This window comes from Gavia stellata, chromosome Z (assembly GCF_030936135.1).
Source record: "Gavia stellata isolate bGavSte3 chromosome Z, bGavSte3.hap2, whole genome shotgun sequence".
NCBI classification, from domain to species: domain Eukaryota; kingdom Metazoa; phylum Chordata; class Aves; order Gaviiformes; family Gaviidae; genus Gavia; species Gavia stellata.
In genome coordinates, this window is record NC_082637.1 from 75,447,642 (window position 1) to 75,467,274 (window position 19,633).

Here is a 19,633-nt window from a genome sequence, read left to right on the forward strand (position 1 = left end):
AGAATGAAAGGGATTAGTTCTGAAACTGCGGAGATTTTTTTGCATATCTTTTGCGTTACAAGCTGCAAACAAATTTGGCAGCAAAGTATTAAGAAAGCCTTATGCTCACAGTCTGTTAGCAAGGTCCAGTTTCTGCAGCTTGTTTTCCAAGATGGCACAAGTTATGCCAATGTTTTAAAGCAACCTTGTTTAGCAGGACAGTTTCATTCTCTAGACAGCCTTTGTGAGGGTCTGCAAGGGGGAAGTGGTACTTTTAATGACTGAAGTGAAAGACTGCAATGGTTCAATAACAGGACAAGTATTTTCTGTTCTTTGCAAGCTCTTCAGGGATGCTATTTCAGCTGCAATCTCAGGTGGAGAACTTGACCTACTGTCCAGAGTCATGATGAATTTCCAGTTGGAATCCCAGCTAAGGCAGCACCATAATGTAAGCACTCCTGCTCCAATCTATCAACTGGTTCTTGTATGAGAAAAAGCTGACAAGAGATCACAAAATTTCCCTGGGGACCCTGAAAGGACAAGTGATGGCAAACTTTCTCAACTATGCACTGCCATAGCTGAATCTCTGAAGAGCAAAGAAACAGGTCTTTAAGAAACTCTGCTTTGCATATTGCCTTTTTAAAAGACACCTTTTGGTTATTTTTCTCTTCTAGCCTGTAGGGAAGTGTTCCAAGTATTCAGTAACTGGGGCTGAAGCTGACCCACTGTATGCATTCCTTTGCAGTGTGCTGACACTTCCTTATCTCATCCTGCTCTGTTTACTCCCTGTTTGCTGGTAGTTTACTGTAAGCTAGGCTACGTGTAGACAAAGATGGACCAGTGCATTACGTGTGCTTTCCACAACCATCGTTTGTTGGGGTCTAACATTCTGATTAAGTGTGAAGGCGCTATGAGTTTAGTCACCAGTATTTTACTACATTTCTACAGGAGGTGGATAGCAAACTGCACGTATTTCCAAGTGTCAAGCAGCAGCAACACACAGCTGAACAGTGAGTTACATGCGTTTTGGGTGACATGTTAGATAGAAAAGTTGGTGTCATAAATTTCATAACCTGACTAATTTTTGTGGTTGAATGAAGTAAGAATTAGATTTTGTTGACAGTTTTGCCCTTCTAATGGCAGATTACTAGTGCTTAATTTCTTAGCCTGAAGAGCATCGTAGAAGTTAAATGGCCGCTAAAAGCCATTTGAAGAAGGAAAGGTACGCACTTGAAAAGCAGTAGAAACGCAAGGAGAGATGCAGTAACTAGGTCTTCACAGTGGCACAGCAAAAAAAAAAAAAAAAAAAAAGGTGCTAAAATAATCCAGGCAAATATATGAGGGGATATAGAAGGAAATCAAACAGAAAATGAGAAACAAAGCAAAGGAATAAAGAGAGGATTTGGCATTCTGGTGGAAGAGAAAGGGGTCAGCTCAATATACTGAATATGGCAAATGGCTCCTTTAGGGAACATTAAATGCATGAGGAATTACATCTGCTCCAGTTGCACAGAATGGGCTTCATCAGCAATGAATGATCTTAAAACAGTTATGTGGCACTTGGCTAAGACAATGATAGCAGGAAGAGAAAAGACAAGAGAGAAAGGTTAATCACCATTTTTGTAGATCACTGCGTCTTCCTCTTTTGCTGCCATTCTGATGAAGGAAATATTCACATGCTCTCCCTTATTTGCTGTAACAGTTAATGCCACCGGGTGGAATGAGGCTGAAAACAGAACAGGACAGAAATATGGGATAAATAGCAGCAGTTGTTGTCTCTGCCTGGTCTCTGGGCCAAAAGCTGAGAATGGACACTGACTCAGATTTTGACATTTACATTTCTGTAGAGCACACATTAACTCTTTATCACCGGCAACCTCAACTCTGTGTTTTGGCAAAGACAGAGGACTCACCCTTACCCTGAAACAACAGACTGCCACTAGAACCTGGGGCATGAAATTAAAAAAAATAAATTATTTTGGCTGAGTAACTGGAAACACTTCCTGCCTAGGAGCTCCAACTGGCTGTAAAACACTTTCCCCATTTTCTTCATCCCTTGAGACACTTTTAAAGCAGACTGGATAAAGTACTGGAAAATGTATCATAAGGAAAAAGCTGTCATGGGCAGACAAATACCCTGAGTGACTCAGTTCTTTTCTGTTGGAGCTTTATGATGCACAATATAGTTCAGGATTCAAGATAGTTCAGGAGACCACAGTCATGCAGGGTCTGGGAGAGATGCAGTAAGAGAGAGTAGGTCTGTGCTTGTGTTGATTCACCATGCTCTTTATAAATACTGAGTGTGTTGGCTTGCACTAAGAACAACAACAACAAAAATAATATTCACAAACGGTGGTATTTTTACCAAAATTTTCTCATCTGAAAATGTGGCTTAATTAAAATTAAAGTTCTGTGTAAGGAACTGTCTAGATTGGTGATATTTTTCATTTTTCCAGTTGGGAAATTTAAATTCATTTTTCTGCTTAAACTGAAAAGTACTTTTATACATTTGTTTATGGTTCTTGATTTAAGAAAAAGAAGAAAGTACTAGATAGAGGGATTTTCACAAAGTTTTTGCCTTTTTCTTATCATTACTAGTGGAAGAAAAGATCAGAAGGTAATAGGGGAAGGGACAGAAAAATCTCATCAAATAGTACTTTTTGAAACCATTGAAACGATAATTTTAATTGCAACATTACTTTGAAATAAGTTAGAAGTTAAGGGCGCTTCCTTTCATTTAGTTGGGAAATTACAAGGGAAAGCTGTGAGGTTTTTTGAGGACAAATTCAGGCTTTCTGACCATTTTCAGTTCTGAGGTTTTATGCCATACTGTCATCAATATGTCATATGGCAAAAAAATTACTGAAATTCTTCTACAATTAGGCAAAGTTAATTTCCAAACTATTCAGCTCTTTATCTGAGTGAGAGTGTTACACCTTTGTACTTTCCCTTTTAGAGCAGGCAGGGGAGTGAGGCATTGATTTTCTCCAGCCCCTTTTCTCTTTCTGTTTTTGAGGCTGTTTAGCCTTAGAGTTCCACCTGTGCAAGTTCCTCTTGGGTAAGTCCGTCCTGCACCTTGTTTTTGTTCAGTTCGTGGGAGCCCGTTCTGCTGCCACCTGCCTCCCCAGCCAGGTGAGTGGGACATTCCTGACAGAAAGACACACCTGAGCCTCAGCTGGAAGGAATCCTTGAAGAGCTATTCATGCTCTTAGTCGGCTCCACATTTACACAGGTTCCATTTCTATTAAAGTTACATTTATTTCAGAAGGGATATTTTGTTTAAGGAACACATACACAAGTTAGTACAAACTGTTAGACAACTTAGTCATAAACAATTGCCATTTATCCATAGTCATGCCTCTTGGTTTTGGTTCATTTTTAGAAAACTGCCCATAAAGTATACTTTAGGTCATACCAATGTTTGCAGAAAACAAGTTTGGAGTCTGTGTCTGAAATTTGGTGGCAGAGAAATACACAGAAGTAGGATCAGAAAGCGGAGAAAAAATTTTGAAATAACTTTCTATTGTATTAGATATGTAATAGAGCTGTAAAAAAATGAGCTGGTAGATGCTACATCAAAGTTTGTATGAGGCTGAGTCTGTGTTAGTACCTCCACAATATTATTTTGTAAAATCTGAGGGGAAAAAAAGGGTAGTATTCTTGCAATATTTGAGGAAAGAACATTTTAATACTTCCATTCCTGAATGGCATTTTAATTAAAAATCAAAATGTTTGTGTTATGTTATGTGATGTAAAATTAAAGAAAGAAAATTTGAGTAAAAATGAAGACATTTGTATAATTCATGCCAACCTCCTTCCCAGAATTTTATTTCCTTGAGAATTTTGACATTTTATTGTTTTATTTCAGATTGGAAATAAGACAACTATTGAAAACTCACAGTTCTCTGCAGAATAGAATTTCCAACCCCTGTGCAGTTCTAGTGCTCTACGCTCTGAGCTTCTGCCATGTATTTTCATTCCTTTGTAAGTGCTATCCAATTGATTTCAGCAGGACTCTTCCTGCATGATACTAAGCGTACGCATGGGAATATATTCAGCATTTGCCATATTACCTAGGCACTGGTATCTGAACTTACATCTTAGAGAAGCAGAGAATTCTAATACAGAATAATGAAATAAGATCTTGTTAGAAACAGGCAAACAAAAACTGAAAGCAGTCCCAACTTACTGTCAGCTCCCGAGTTAGAAGTTATTTATGAATAACAAATGCATGGTGAAAATCATGATCTATTTAGGAAAAGAAAATTCAATAGCTTTCCCAAAAAAGAATTGTTAATTACAAACGGTACTAAGTGCTTTAGCTGCAGTGGTTTTTGGACCAAATTTAGTGAGGCATTACTAATTGTCTTAACAAGATAGTAAACTTTTGTATTCCCATTTTCTTTTCTTTGTGTGTTGTTTAGCTTAACCACAAGACTTTTTCTTCAGAGTATTGTTGCAATGGAAAGGAACCCACACTCCCTGGTGGGCTCAGTTCCAACGTATTTTTAGATTGTGACTTGTATTTCATGATTTCACATCTCAAGTGTGCCAATTCCATATAGAGACATAATGAACTGAGTTGCAGGGCAAGTGCCATAAAGCTCTGTTGCTACAATTTCCATTATTGTCCCTTTGCCTGTTCCAGAGAGTTTCTGTGGGGGAAACTCAATCATATATTTGAAAATACACATTTATTGTGTAGAGAAATTGCATAAATTATATTTTACTAAATGCAGAACAGGCTATATAGAGTTCTATTTTAGAAATGCGTGCTGTGTGTATATATATATATGTATAAAAAGCATAATCTGTTCCCTCTCATTGCATGTATGAATATTACATGTGTAACCATAATGCTAAAATATAAAGAATTCAGGAGAACAGACTCATTACTTTCAGAAAGGCACATGTGTAGAGTAAAACAGGGCAATGAACCTGCTATCTTTCTGTATTATACAGCAAAAATCTTCACTGTGTCTGCATATCTGATAATAGGTACATAATCAGGCAGATGGCAGCTCCCACTAAAGTCAGTGGGGCTACCCAAATGATTAATGCTTAGAGAGTATTTCAGCAGCTTCTTGCCCTGAGGCTGCAAAACAGTGGCTGGATTTTCCTCTTTCTGTGCACTTTAATAGCTTTGAGAATTTCTGTGGCGCCTCTTTCTCACCCATCTAGCCTGATTAGATTGTACACATTCACCAACGACTTGCTAGCTCAAATTTTGTCAGTGAAAGCTTTTGCAGAGAAAATCTGAGAAATGGATTCAAACACAGAAATTATTCAAAGAAATCTACCTACCACTGGCATGAATGTTGTGCTATTTCTGGTTAGAACAACTTCCGTCACATAGGAAGCGCTCAAAGTTTGATTACTTTAAATTCTCTGCTCCTAGAGCACAAATACCAAGTGCAAAAACCTGATTGATTCAGAAGACACTCTTCCACCCATGGAGGTTGTTCTACACAACAGCCAGAGATGCGCTCAGCTCACTGGCATTCTGGTACAGCCAGGGTCACATTGACTTTCCATGGACTGTTACCTTATCTCCTCCTCCTCTTCATTGCAGCCTCCTTTGAAACAATGGAGTTGTCAGCCTGCATCTGCAGAGCTTTCTTGGTGATCAGTCCAATCAAAGACCACATTTGGTCAGAGAAGACATAAGCCAAAGAAAAACGCACTTGTCCTGCCCACCTTCCTTCTACTGTTCCCATACTAAAAGAAATAAATGGACACTAGCTGTAGTTCAGACAAATGAAAAACCTCTTTTTCTAAATTTGTTCTATAATTTCAGCAGATACCAACAATGATAATTCCTTTTACTAAAATCTTATAAAGAAAGATTTAAAGTGTCAAGTGTCCTCACAGACCAGCTGCCATAGCCCAAAACATTAGCAATACAGCGAAGTCTACTAAAAATTGGCTGAAATTTTCAAAATTTGGTTTGCTGCAGAAAATTAGGCAAAATTTCTTACACTTTTCTGTAGTTCATGGTGATCTCTTTGCTTTGGATCTTGTCCCAGAAGTCTAATCAGGTCCAGAGACAAGTGAAATTTTGCAGATAAGAAAATGCGGTTTAATGGCCAGAGTGCTGGGCCTTGGAAATCCTACCTTCTCATCCCACCATCTCTCTGCCATGTTTGCTTTTTCTAGTGTGCATAGACTTAAAATCAAAACCAAGTCAATAGTGAAATCCATAGTGGATTTTTGTGAATAACCTTCTTAGATTTTGGGAAACTTCTCTGGAGTTTCTTTCCAGTGTTGAGCTGGACTGTTTTTTTTCATACTGTCACAGACTGCAGATGCAATGTTGCTGATCTGTAGTTTTACTGAACCTTAGGCAAGGCATTTATTTTCTAGGATCAGCTTGACCAGTTAGATCATTGCCCATTTATTAACAGAGAAGGATAGCGGTGTTTAGCTACCTACATCTCAGACCTGTCAGAACTTTAAAATGGAAGCTTGTTTAGAAATCAAGGGTCTGGGATGAGAAAGACCCAGTGCAGGAGTTACCATATCTGTTATTTCATGGGGTCAGTGAGGCCAGTACTTACCTTATTTGCCGCCTGACTTTGTGTTCCTGGCAGTAGCCAGATACAGGCAGAATACCTACAGATGTTTGACTAACTTCCACGAGGAAACGACTAAGAGCTAGTATCGGCCAGTTGTCTCTGCACTTTAGAAAAAAAACCGTGGGCTTGAGCCAAGTCTGTTTTTGTTGACTCCAGACTGCCTCGCCTGCTCTGAAGCCACGTTTGTGCCCACTTGTACCAACCAGGGATAACTGCCAGTCTGCAAGCAGTGGCATGCAAAATTCAGATCTGACCACCATACAGTACCTCCCAGCGGCATCTTCATGGTATGTATCCTTGTCACCTCATCCTTGAGTTTCCCTTCACAGTAATATGCTCCAATAGTTTCACTGGCCTGTTCCCTCTTCCACACCACTGTTTTGGCTGTTGCTCTCTTTGAATCTTCGTTAACTTCCAGTGGTTCCCGGTGCTGGTTTGTCACATCCTCCTGGTCTCGGTCTATTGTGATAGACTCACGGGAACGCCATTTGGAAGTGATACAGATAAGTGATGTCTCGGAGTTGCCCACCAGAGGGAAAGAATTGATCAGTATGAGGTCCAGTGCTGCTTCCACTTTACCTGAGATAAAAAACAGCAAGTAAAAAAATTTTACTGCAGAGTTTGAGTATGTGGCCAATCTAATCACCAGATAAGCTGTTGCACCCAGTACTCATGGTTTCTCTGGCTGGTGTCTTGCACAGCCTTTGTGCAAAATAGGAAGACTGTAGATTAACTGCTACACTGACTTTAGGATTTACTTTTCATGTCATTTATGTCACAACCAGATGGAATTTGCTCTTCTCGGAAGAGGAAATAACTGTCGCAAACTTGTGGAATTTCTTTTAAGAGCTGTTGCAGAAGCCCAGGGAAAACCATGGGTTGCAGAAGCAGATAGGTCCTTGGATAGTTCGACATGTGTATAAATGTCTCAAGTATGGTGCTTTGCTGATTACAAGGTCAGCAGATTATAAGGTGTTTCTTTTATGTCCTTCACACGGATTTAACATGTACGAATTGATGTAAAGTGGGTATGTCTTTCAGTTACAGGAAATAGTAATACTTTGAAAACTTGGAGTATTTTTTTTCAGCTGTTTTATGAATTTGGGTTAATGATTTCATAATCATTCACATGCTAACCATTCGAAGCCCTAACAGACAGCCGCAAGAACCATGGCACAAAGAAGCTTTCTCAAAAGCAAAGAGCAAGTCAGCAGCACTAGTAAAGCCATTTTTTATGAGGTTAGGGTTAAATCAATTGAAATGGCTCCCTTTGATCACTAGAACTGCCAGAAATACATGGAGATGGAAGTTCGTTGAAAATGATAGATTGAAGCCTAATTAAAACAGTCTCTGGCAGAGTGCTACAGATTTAGTTGTTCAAACATGCATAGCAGGAGTGAAATACAGCTATCCTATAATCAACAATTTGCAAATAACAGGCGTTTCCTTTTACTTTTGAAATTCAGGGTAAGGAGAAGGGAAACAGTAACATTTTTTCCAGCTGAAACAGGAAGAATAATTGATTTCTTTTATTCATCACATCTATTTTCCTGCTTTGGATACAAGTATATTTTGTATTTACACAGAGAGACCCAATATTTAGTGCCACTCTGCTTCCAAATGTTTCTCTGATTGGAAGGAAGGGGTATAGTCTTAGATAAGGGAGGTCAAAAGGTCTTAGTGCTGACTGCAGTCTTTGCGTGCGTCTCTGTAGCGCTCGGGGCCAAGGGAGGAGGTCCTCCTCTGCTTTCAGTGCCAGCAACCACTCTGGGGACCGAAGTATCTTGACAGCAGACTGACACTCACCACACCCAGCCAGTCTGCCACCGTTACCACCCTTTACTGTGCCAGCCCAGATAACTTGCAGTTACAGAATGTAGAAATGAAACCTTCTGGAAAGGATGCAATGGCCGTTAAAGTAGGTAGCGCAGAAAGGTGCGGGTCAGAGAAGTCAATTCATCCTGCTGCACGTTACAAAAATAAATCCTTTCAACAAGGTTAAAGAAGCATGTGATAGAAATGAGGCCAGACTTGTGCATTCATTTTATAGGGTATTTAGCTCAGCATTTTTACTTTTAGATGAGGAACATTTGTGCTCTTACTGTGGGTCTGATGCATCAGCTGAAGGCAGATGTAATTCAACAGTCACCAACATTGAAAGCAGAGGGCTTCAGTTTATATCAGAAAGGATCACATGCCAGATAGAGATATTCTTACAATCATAAATTGCAAGATCCTGATTTCTGCAAACTTTTGTGAAACTCAGAACTAAATCTGGATCCAAACTCCATAACTTGATGTGATTATCTGTGTTGAGGTCAGGCAGGGTGATGCAGATCAGAACTGAAATATTTTGATGTTTCTGCCTAGCATCCACAGGGCACAAATCTGCAACTCTCTTTCCAATAAAGAGGTATGGGCCCAAGTTGCTGGGGTCCTTCAGAGGATGTCTGCTCATCCAGGGCTCCAGTTCCATTTCTTTGGCATTAATGCATTCCTCTCACTTCCAACACAGATTGAAAGGTGAAAATAACACCTCTTTCCCTGCCCTGCATCCCAACCTTTTAATACGCTGAGAAAAAGTAGTAGGAGAAGTCCGAGTTTTGAGGACTAGCTTTCACGTCGCCTTTGATCCCTATGCAAGACATAGCAAAGTAACATGTATCAGATTCAGGACATTTGCTGCATACTCTTCTGTTTCATTGTAGTAGCACAAACCATGTAATCAAGGTATAGAACAACCATAGCTCAGGTGTATTGCTTATTTACAGTTGCGATTATTCCAAATGAATCAAAATCTAGCCACTGATGGATGGATAGTATTCTGATTTATTGTCTAAATATAGGTGTTTTTTTGACATATTAGACAGTGCAGAGTAACCCAGACACCTGCATGAAGCAGACAGAGCACAGATGGAGTTTCATGTCTTCCTAGAGAAACACTAGAAGGCCTTTCTGTGCCTAAAAGGGAGCAATATCTATGCATAAGTGTGGAATCATACGCCAAGTTTCACAGATGGAATATATTGCAAGCAGAAATTAAAATATATCCCAGTGAAAGTTTTGCACTAAGAGAAGCTACGCTTTAGGTGCATTTTGAAAAAAAAAGCAACTTAACAGCATATTGACTTGAAGGCGACTCACTCATTCAACTCAGAATCTAGCAGGACTGGCATTTTAAAGTCAGCCTACGGCCTCTGAGGTGATAGGAAGGCTTTGTTTGCCTCCACTGGGAGTTGCTGCCCTCAGATTGTGGAAAAAAACCCCCAAAACCTTAAAGTGTAAAACGCGCAAACACTTTATGCTTAGGGATTCCTACCAGCATCTCTTTCTGGTAATGCAACTTAAACTAACCCAACTGTCTTTGCTAAAGAGGAATTTACCTAGTCTGGCAAAACTTTGGCAAATCCTACCCTTGACATTAATGAAGACTTTGAGTATATAAGGACCAAATAAGGACAACAGGATTTAGCTCTCTGAGAAAAGCACAACAAATTCAGACAGGAAACAGCCTGTCTCTGTATCAGTGACAATCCTCTGTGCTTCCTTGAAAAAGTCCTTTGACTCCTGCCCTGGTCCTTGAAGAACTGACCTTATCAGGAAGGCAATTTGCTGTGTGTGCAAATGGATTTTGAGAAGCGAGAGCACTTGCAGAAGGCTAGTGCTGGAAATGGGAGATACCATGCAGAGAGGATTAATTGCCCGGTATTTATGACGCACACTCATTGTGGTGCAGTGCTTTGAGCCCTTCCAGCACAGAGCAAATGGCATCCACTAAAGCAGTAAATTTAAATAATAGCAAACCCACTATAATCCAGACGGCAAAATGAACACAGTGAGACCTTCGCAGTTCCTCTTGGCCCACTCTTAACTACAGGATTGTGCTCTCTCTTGCTAGGTGATACCTGGCTGTGTCTTTCACAGCTTCTCTAGTACATATTGACCTGGGGAAATTGTGCTGAACAGAGAGTATCACGCTGTCTCTGCAGCCCCTGTGTGTTCTTATTCCCTACCAAATTGCCATTCATACAGGCACAGAGTCATCATGTTTTCTGTGCTGTGTTGCATCAGCAAAACTTAGCCAGGACAAGCTGGAAGAAATAGCTCTCAGAAATTCCCTGGAACACACCCCAGACACAGGTCTGCTCAAAGAGCAAGAAAGTCTCTGATCAAGTTTAAAACATCACTTCCCTAGATCGGAATTCGTGCTAGACACTAGTTCGGGAATAGAACAATGCAGCAATCTGGAGCCGAGATAGTTTAATGCCATAGATGAGTACACACAGAAAGTCTTACAAGAATAGATAAGTGTTACGATTTGTCCTTTAGTCTCAGAAAGTCCCTGGCCAAATACTTCCAGATTTACTCTCTTAACCCTTGCTGGGCCCCAGGAAAACATGGAGATAATCAAGACAATTTCTATCTGTCTAATGTGAGGCCTTTGCAAAGTTGCCTGTTAATTAGGAAAGTTTTCAATACCGTGGAGTGGTTAACACTCCTGTACCATAGCAAGCAGCCAGAGTGGTCAGGTCCATCAAGGTAGTAGGTAACCATACCCCACTGCCCCCCAAACGCATAATTAATCACTAGTCCATATGTGCAAGGTGTATTGAGAATGCAAAGTCCTGAGTAAATCTTTTAGCTATTAATTAATACTGACTAGTAGTGGAAGGAAAGAAATTGTTTAGACATTACAAATCTAATGATGTCTTTATTTTCCTTATGGTTGTAGAGCTTTATTATTAATTGCTTGAAGGGACTATAAGCTGGAACTCCTTCCCTTGGCATTTGGAGCATAACAGAGGAAAAAGAAGAGCTGTGGTAAGAGGTAAGTGGGAAGATTAATACTTTTAAAGTACTAATTATCTAAAAGAAGAGGGGAGGGCAGAAAATTCCAGTAAACTCCACCCTTTTTTCCATCAGGTGAAGCAAGGGGAATAAAAGGTGATGTAATTTGAAATGCTTGGGCAGTTCTTATTTTTTTTTACTGTTATTGCTTGGAACATGAATTATTTCTGCTATTAACTATTTGGGAATATGAAAGTAGAACATATAGATACTATACCAGCAGGGAAAAAATAGAATCTGTGCTTAGTTTAGGTTTGGTGTTATGCTGAAAGTAAAACAGTCAGTTGCATTATGACACTGTAGGATTTAAAAATCATTTTGAGACTGATGGAAACGTATGTCCCAGAGTGTCAAGTCATCAAACCCTCCTCCTTTAAGTCTCTTAAAAAACAACACAAAGCACTCCCTCTGCTTGAAAGAATAAGGCTGTGATTTAGAACAAACCTAGCTTACTAAATAGCCTGCACCTCAGTACTTCTCATTGTGTCTTGTTTTGTAGTTGCAAGTTCAGCTGGACCCTCCTCGATTGTATTTTTCTGTATGAAATCACACACCAGATGATAGATAGATTAAAAGAATTTACCTAATCTATTCAGGAATACAAAAGGCAATCATGTAAACAATTTGGCTGAAAAACTATAGCATTTGATTAATTCTTAGCGAAGTACTGAATAAATTACACTGAATTTTTTTTTTAATTACCTAATTAGCCAATTTGGAAGATAATCAGGATGGAAATAATGCAGGTGAAATATGAAGAAGTTAACAAAATAGAGACCCTATCCCCATGTTTCTTCTTCCTTTAAAAAAAAAAAAAGAAGAAGATAGAGTACTCCTTACTTAATATTAAAGCTAGTCAGAAACTAACCCAAAACATTAGCTGTTTGGGGATATTTTTCATATGGAGAGTGGAACATATACTGCACCAGAATTTGGCAATCTTTATTTCCTCTTCTTCTGTGCACTCAACATTTCTCTTATCAATCTTGGTTATTTTTTGTTCATTCTCTAAAAAAGTAAATAATTTGGGGGGGCTCAGTAGTCTCTTAGTGTCCTGGAAACTTCATCTGGGATGCAAAGATAGCAGCAGCTCAGGTAATTTCAGCCTGTGAGTCAAGTTCTCCTCTGACAGCTCTGACAGCTCAGTCCTCCGCAGGAAAACAAAGGTGAAGTTATTATTACCCAAACAGATTAAGATTATCTGCCACACAGCAGCAGCAGCAGAGCGAAAAGAGAGACAGAAATGCTGCTGAAAAACAGCTCATAAATGAGCAAAAAGTCAGGTTTTCCAATAAAACATTTCTTGTTCTCCATGGACAGAATCTTACTGCTTGTATCTTATGTGATGCTACTGGGCAGCTGCGGGATGGCTCACAGCTCAAAGAATACCGAGACCTCTTGCCTTTAGAAATAGGGCATTATTTTGGGGGAAAGGTATTATGAAACTAGTAAGAGACAAAAAATTAGTGACAGAACGTCACTTTGCTACGTAGTAATAATGGGAAGACCAGAGCACAAGCGTGTAAAACAAAATAGTCTGTCAAAGTTGTCAGGGATAATGGTTTTTTATGGGCCCTTGGGTACATCTGGAACAGTTGAAGGTAATGCAACTGCCCCCTTCTAAAATAGAATGAAATTGTTTGCTCTACATTTCAGTTGTTTCACAACCCATCAAAGCAATCTTTTAAGATGAAAAAGCGAGAAAAGAAATACTGGTGCGGCTTGGTTGGGGGTTTCCCAATGAGGGTGCCTAAATGTGTGTGTGCAAGTAACCAAAATGTAGAAAGACACTTTCTCATGACTTCCCCTTAGGCCTGGTTGACCATAAGCAAGTAAAGCTGAAAACAACATATTAGCAGAAATTACTTGTTGAACAACCAGATGACAATGTGCTAGGTAATGCTGAAAAAGGATGAGGAATGTGGGAAAGCTAGAGTAGAGCAGGCTTGTAGTTCAGCTACGTCTGGCTGGATTTGCAGCTAGACAAATATGGGTACTACCATCAAGAAAGTGCTTGCAAGCAAGAACAAATATGTCCATAACAAGGGTGGTCCTTGTAAGTTGCATTATGAAACTACTATGCATACTATGTATACTGCATATGCATACTGTATGTTGTTTGTGCATATGTGCCAAGCTGAAGTATGCAAAATAACATAGGTAATCAATTAGTCTCCATAGGATATATCAGTGCATACAACATGCATAAGGTTAACTGTCTGGAAGTGTCCATGAGCGTTGGCTGCCGGACAGACATACTCTAATACGTTCTTGCCTGTACAGTAGTCTACCCTCACTTTGCCACTTACTGATTTTTCTCAGTAGAGTAGTGGAGACGTTTCTGGTGCTAAGCACAGTTTGTGACTAACAAGGCTGAGGTCCCTGAGCAGTGGCAAGTCTGGGATGAACAGCCAGAAAATAACACAAGAGAAAATCATCAGCACAATCAGAAGTGCAGACGGAACTGTATTGTCAAGAGAGACTTGTTGCACTCCGAAGGGGAAATTAACCAAGCCGCTTCATTAGACAGGCTGACACAATGTAAAAAGTAAACAAATACCAGGCAAGCAAAACACTGACCTTGAAGCAAAAAGTTTACGTATACTACCCTTGAACATAGAAATGTCATTTGTGAACCTGTCTTTCAAAAATCCTTTCAGAACTTAGTAAATGCCTAATGTCTTCATACCCTAAAAGTGCTCACATTTACTAGTAGTGAATTAGAAAATGAATTTTGATGGGGCTTTTTTACTTCTTTGCGATATGACCCTTAACATTATTAGTGCACGTTCTTAGTTTGGGTGTTAGTTGGAGGACAGTTATCAAATCTGTACCCTAAAAAACAATCAGCATTTTAAACTCCTTACACGGTAGTCTCCAGTTCAGACCCGGGCTGGTTCTTTGCTATATGTCTCCACTGCAGTGGAACAGCATCCTAAGTGTGACCTTGCCACTATCACAGGGTGGATACCATCTTTGGAGGACAGTTCCTAATTGCAATTTCTCTAAGATTTTCATCTCTCCAGTCCCAGACAGATCTTGCATCACAGTGGGAGCCGACCATGAAACTAACTATACATCTATCTCACACAAGCGGTAAATGCATCCATTTTTGGTTCATTTCTTCTGTGCCTACCCAACACCCCCCGCAGCACAATGACTTCTTGGTCTTCCACGGAAAGCTGAACAGGGTTTTTGTGTGTTTAAAAGACAGGTCTGGGCCAAGCAGGCTCAAGTCTACGTGACCAATACAGAGCAGGTTTCCAACCCAGGTAATTCTCATTGTGGGCACGTGAAGCACCAGCTCCACATGTCCCTGCTCTAAAGCCAGCTGCTCAGCTGCAGTCAGTCTCTCTGACTTCTGTGCTCCCTCTTGTCCACCTAAAGCTTTCCAGATGAAATTCTTGTGGGTATCAGACCATCTCTGCAAAATGTTACAACATGATCGTCCTAACAGAACTGTGCAGAAATACCAACATTGAGCAGGTCAGGGATTCCGCCAGTGACTCCTGTGGCAGGCCCATAATTTCTGGATTACATGAAGGCTACATCTCAAGAAGAGTCTAAATTCCATGTAAATTTCAGACTCATGAAAAAGGCACCAAGGATACTGTTCCCTCTGGGTAAATAACCTCAGTGTGGCAGGCGGATGCAATTGGTAGGTCTCACAAATCAAATGCACTTCAGGAGCGAGGAATGAAATCCCTTTTTAAATGTCTCTTGCAATTCACATTAGTAGTTTGATGATTTAGGCGTCCGAAAGGTCGTGTGTCAGCCTAATGTCTAGTCAGCATAGTTTTGAAATACCTGAGATTAAAGCTCAAACGTGGTTTGTGTCCACTGCTTTGGCTGTGGGAGGCTCAAAACTCCAGCACTGCAGCCGTAGGACAGACTGTTTGAAATTCAGGTGACATTTTGGTCTGACAACAGCATATTTGAAGATACTCATAGAGGCCTAGTGCCTTTAATTATGGGAAGAATGACATTCATGTTCACTGTCACGGGCATGTATTAACCAGAGCTTAATACAGGTTTCCTTTAGGTTAAGTTAAGCTTCACAAGGGAAAAGCAAGCCTTGAAACAGAATTATTACAACTTTCCAGTCTAACCAAAAATTATGATTTCTAGTAATTTTGAAGAGCCTACAGCATTGTAATGGTGCTTGTGTGTCTGGTAATGTTTGTTAAAAGCTGCTTAACTTTCTAAATATGTAAATGAGTCACATAATAATGATTATATATATGATTTATGTTTTTTTTCATAACACCTACTGATCCCAAAGAAAACACAGCCGTCATCAGAGGTGATAAAGAGCTACCACTGAATGCCACTGCACTGTTATCTCTACTGTTACCCTTTCTTAAAAGGCTAATATAACCTTTTGAGTCTTTTACCATATATGGGTCCAACAGCTAAATCACACACACACAAAAAAAAAAAAATCAAGTATTTTTAGAAACCCACTGGATCTAAGATCATTTGTAGAGCAAAGCTATAGCACAGAAGATTCTGTCTGTCTTGGAGAATGGAGACATTTGACAAGGTATCTGTGTCCTGCCAGAAACAGTCAAAGAAATGTGCTTGAAACTGATTTTAATTGCCGCCGGTTTCAACAAATCTCTTACTGACAGTGGCCATCTTGCTAAAGTAGGGCCCACACATGAACACTTCTGAGAGTTACCCACTGTGAGAAGCTGCAAGCAAATTTCCAGACCATCTGAGGATGTTGTTAAGAGGCAAAAGGCAAGTTCTGACACTCATTCCTTACTTTGTCCTTAGCCTTCCGAGGGATTAAGTGAGTCTGCGGCTCTTCTTTGATCGGGACTTAACAGACCATAGCTAGCCACAACCTTGGGCTTTGAATCCATACTTCAGGGTGGATGCGAGGTTCATTTTGATTCTACAAAATGTTGACTGGAGTAGAGTCAACCAAAAGAAAAACACATGGTGATGCTCAGCCTAGTTTCAAGAATCCCAACAGGATTAAATTCAACCCCTTGTCAGTTTAATTGACCATTTGCTATGGCAAGAAGAAACTGTATATACAGTGCAAATGTGAGCATTTGTGTATATTTTGAATATTACCTTCCAGTTCAGATCTTTACCTCTAGCTGCAAATGGACTACTGTTATTAAAAAAAAAAAAAAAAAGAAATTAAATCAAAGGTTGTTTCCCAACGGTCTTCACCTTGGAAAAGGGTGGAGTGGGTTTTGTGCCTACCCAGCAACACACCCAGAGTAGCCCACGATCACTGGGGACAAGGTTAAGCCAGTTCACGCTCTGGGCTGAGTGTAAAGCCTCCCCTGCTCGCAGAATGTCAGTCCTGCTTTCCTGAACTCCGCCTGCAGTATCTAGAGGAAAGCGGGCTCGCATTGTCTTCCACTGCTCGCCCCAGGAAACATGATATCATTCTCAAACAAAAGCGGGAAAGCTGACAGATCTATTGAGATGGGTGTGACTACAGCAGACATCTCGCCCCTGTGGAAAAGGCAGTGACTGGCAGCTCTTCACTACTGAGCTGTCTGCACTGTCCGTGTTTATAGCTAATCTCCACAGCTGACTTTTTTTTCTCCCGTACTTGTGACTTAATGAATATTGCTTGCTTTCTGTGTCAATTAGGTATATGTTACCACATAGAGAAACAGGAGAGACAAGGAAAAAGCGTTGGGGTGACTGGACTTTCTTTTCTTCTCCATCCATAGTGCTTACAGCACCAGATATCTCCGTAAAGTGAAAAGCTGGAAGTGATCTGAGGACTAAATAGGTTGAATCAATGTGCAGCTAAACAATCAAGAAACTTAAGCCCCAAAAGAGGAATTGGTAAACAATATGCAGCCTATTACAGCAATGGCTAGATAAGAATACTTCCAAACATGCATTCAACAGATTTTAAACACTTTTTTTTTGCCTGTCTTAATCTCTAGCCTTTTATAGATGCCAAAAGCAACCTCTTAAACTCATTTCTTCATAATTTCACTTAGCTGTTATCATGCTGCTAATCAAGAAGTTCTGGAAATTGTAAAGCAAGTTACACATCAATGAGGGCTTCTGCCTTTTCTTGATACTTTCTGCTTTTCATTGCAGCACAATCAGCAGTTTTACAGCACACTACCTTTTTACTGTGAGATGGACTGGAACTACATATGCCTATCTCAATGAAATGGTTAGAACTGACTTAAGAGTCTAAGGCTACTGTGTGAGTTGTATATCTCTTTTACAGATTGTTACCCAGAAGAAACTGTCTACAAAATCAAAATACAGATAGTGAATGCAATACTCAAATGCTGAAGTGACTACGAATCCAATGGGAAGAGTGCAGGCTTCCTCAGGGCTCTGCTTGTGATAGCTTCAGCAAAACCCCTCCAGCATTAATGCTCCAAATACTATAAACTATATTTGTATTAGTATAATCTTACTGTATACCTTTCTGCAGATGGGTCTTATGACTAACTTCTGATTTGCTGAACTAATGTTATTTGCTGATAATACTGAATCATCCTTTACCTGTATTTGAAGTGTTTTTAATTGATCTTATATAATGTGCATTTTTCTGCCTTTTTTGTCCACTGACTTTCATCCAGATTCCAGTTGTGGAATCTTGTCTACAAACTTGTCTAAAATCGGATACTGGAATACCTAGAAATGTCAGCATTTCCTACCACACAGCCAGTTCATAAAGTCAGTCACAGAAAAAGTCAACGTTTAATCTGTATTTAGAGCAGATATTCTTGGGGAAAGACATTGATGGTTTCAAAGTAATGAGCTTTATGAAAAAGTTAATACCATTAGGCAGAAGAAAAACCCTGCTGCAATATGCATATGTGTCAACAAATGACTTCAACAGTTAAAAGGAGGTAGTGGTGGATTCTACATGTAGCTAAATCCTCCCCAATATCTTGGGCACAGTCTTGCCCTCACTCGCCGTGAGCGTGCTGCACAGAGGTAAGCGGTCTCACTGAAACAAACACAAGTACTTAAATCGATAAAGATAAGTGCTGGAGCAAGGAGTAGGGAGTCATGTGTTTTGGCTGCACATCGCGTGAGAAACAAGAAAGGCATGACAGGTCGACTACAGATATGAAAGCAGAGGCTTACCAGAAATCATCAGGCTGAATCCATAGAGAACTAGATGTGCTAAAGGGTCCATGCTTTCCAGAATATATCCATCCAGTTCTTACAGTTGCTCATGGAGTATCCTTTTCTTGGGCGTAGACGTTTACCAGTTACTCTTCTCCTGCATGGTACGCTGTTTACAAGTCACAGGCAAGAAACTGCAACACTGGAGCAGACTGGAACAGTCTCATTGCTGTCTGAATACAGGGAGTTTAAGTTCCTTTTTCCTGTTTCCTTTGTAGATTAGGATGGGAAAGGCAGGATCTTAAAGGCATTTTTGTATCAGCGGGACTGCAGGGCAGTGCAAATCCCGTCCATCCAGCAATACATCAAAACAGTTATCTGGAGCTGCTGGAGAAGCAGGGGACTGCTGTTGGTCACAGTCAGCAAAATAGGAACAATGGTGGCATCCTCCAGCAGGCGGGAGGGTGCGAGCAGAGAGTCCTCCACCTAGGTACGGTAGGTGGAAAGTGTCATCCCCTTCTCAAAGTGCAGGTCTGCTGATTTCTCAGGATGCTATCATCTTTTCCCTTATTTATTTAACCCACGTGTAAGCTGCTGGCTGCAACACATCTCAGCACACAGTAATAAAAATATGAAGTCAACAGTAACAAACCAACCAGCTGAATCCAGTATAGACCAAAGCCAGCCACAATCCAGCATTCTGCTCCATTAGTTCGTGTGCTTTACTGGAAACAATTTTTCTCTATGTTTGACAATTGGAAACAGACTGAAAACTGTTGCAATAATAAATCGCACCCAGACTTATTATGACTTCAGTGGGATCAAAATGCCACATCACTCAGGGGGGTGTCAAAACTCAGAAGCTAAAATGAAACATGAGAAAACATACAAAGAAACCCACCAAAAAAAAAAAAAAAATTGGACTAAATGGAAAAGCAGCACTCAGATATATAAACAGAATTGCAAATAAAGGGCAATCTTATTTACTGCTTGACTAAATATAACCCATGACAATGTGGCATTTGAAAGTTCTGTAGTTCTGCCAAGATGCTAACACCCAGAATGACTTTCACAGAATTACAGAAAATTGAATGTTCAGTATCATTTTGGAAATGGGGCACGGGTTGATCCTACTTTGTTTTAATTTCCTTAGG

At 40.1% G+C, this 19,633-nt stretch overlaps 1 protein-coding gene across 1 annotated transcript in view; it reads right to left on the reverse strand.

Moving 5' to 3' along the window:
* Positions 1-18,525, reverse strand: part of TEK (TEK receptor tyrosine kinase) — a 39,291-nt gene extending 20,766 nt beyond the window's left edge. Inside the window, exons 1-3 of the mRNA XM_059834442.1 lie at positions 18,498-18,525; positions 6,822-7,133; positions 1,595-1,705 (exon numbers count right to left, since the gene is read on the reverse strand). Of these exons, the coding sequence (XP_059690425.1) occupies positions 1,595-1,705; positions 6,822-7,133; positions 18,498-18,507 (433 nt within the window). The 5' untranslated portion in view covers positions 18,508-18,525. The remainder of the gene's footprint in view (positions 1-1,594; positions 1,706-6,821; positions 7,134-18,497) is intronic.
* Positions 18,526-19,633: the final 1,108 nt, after the last annotated feature.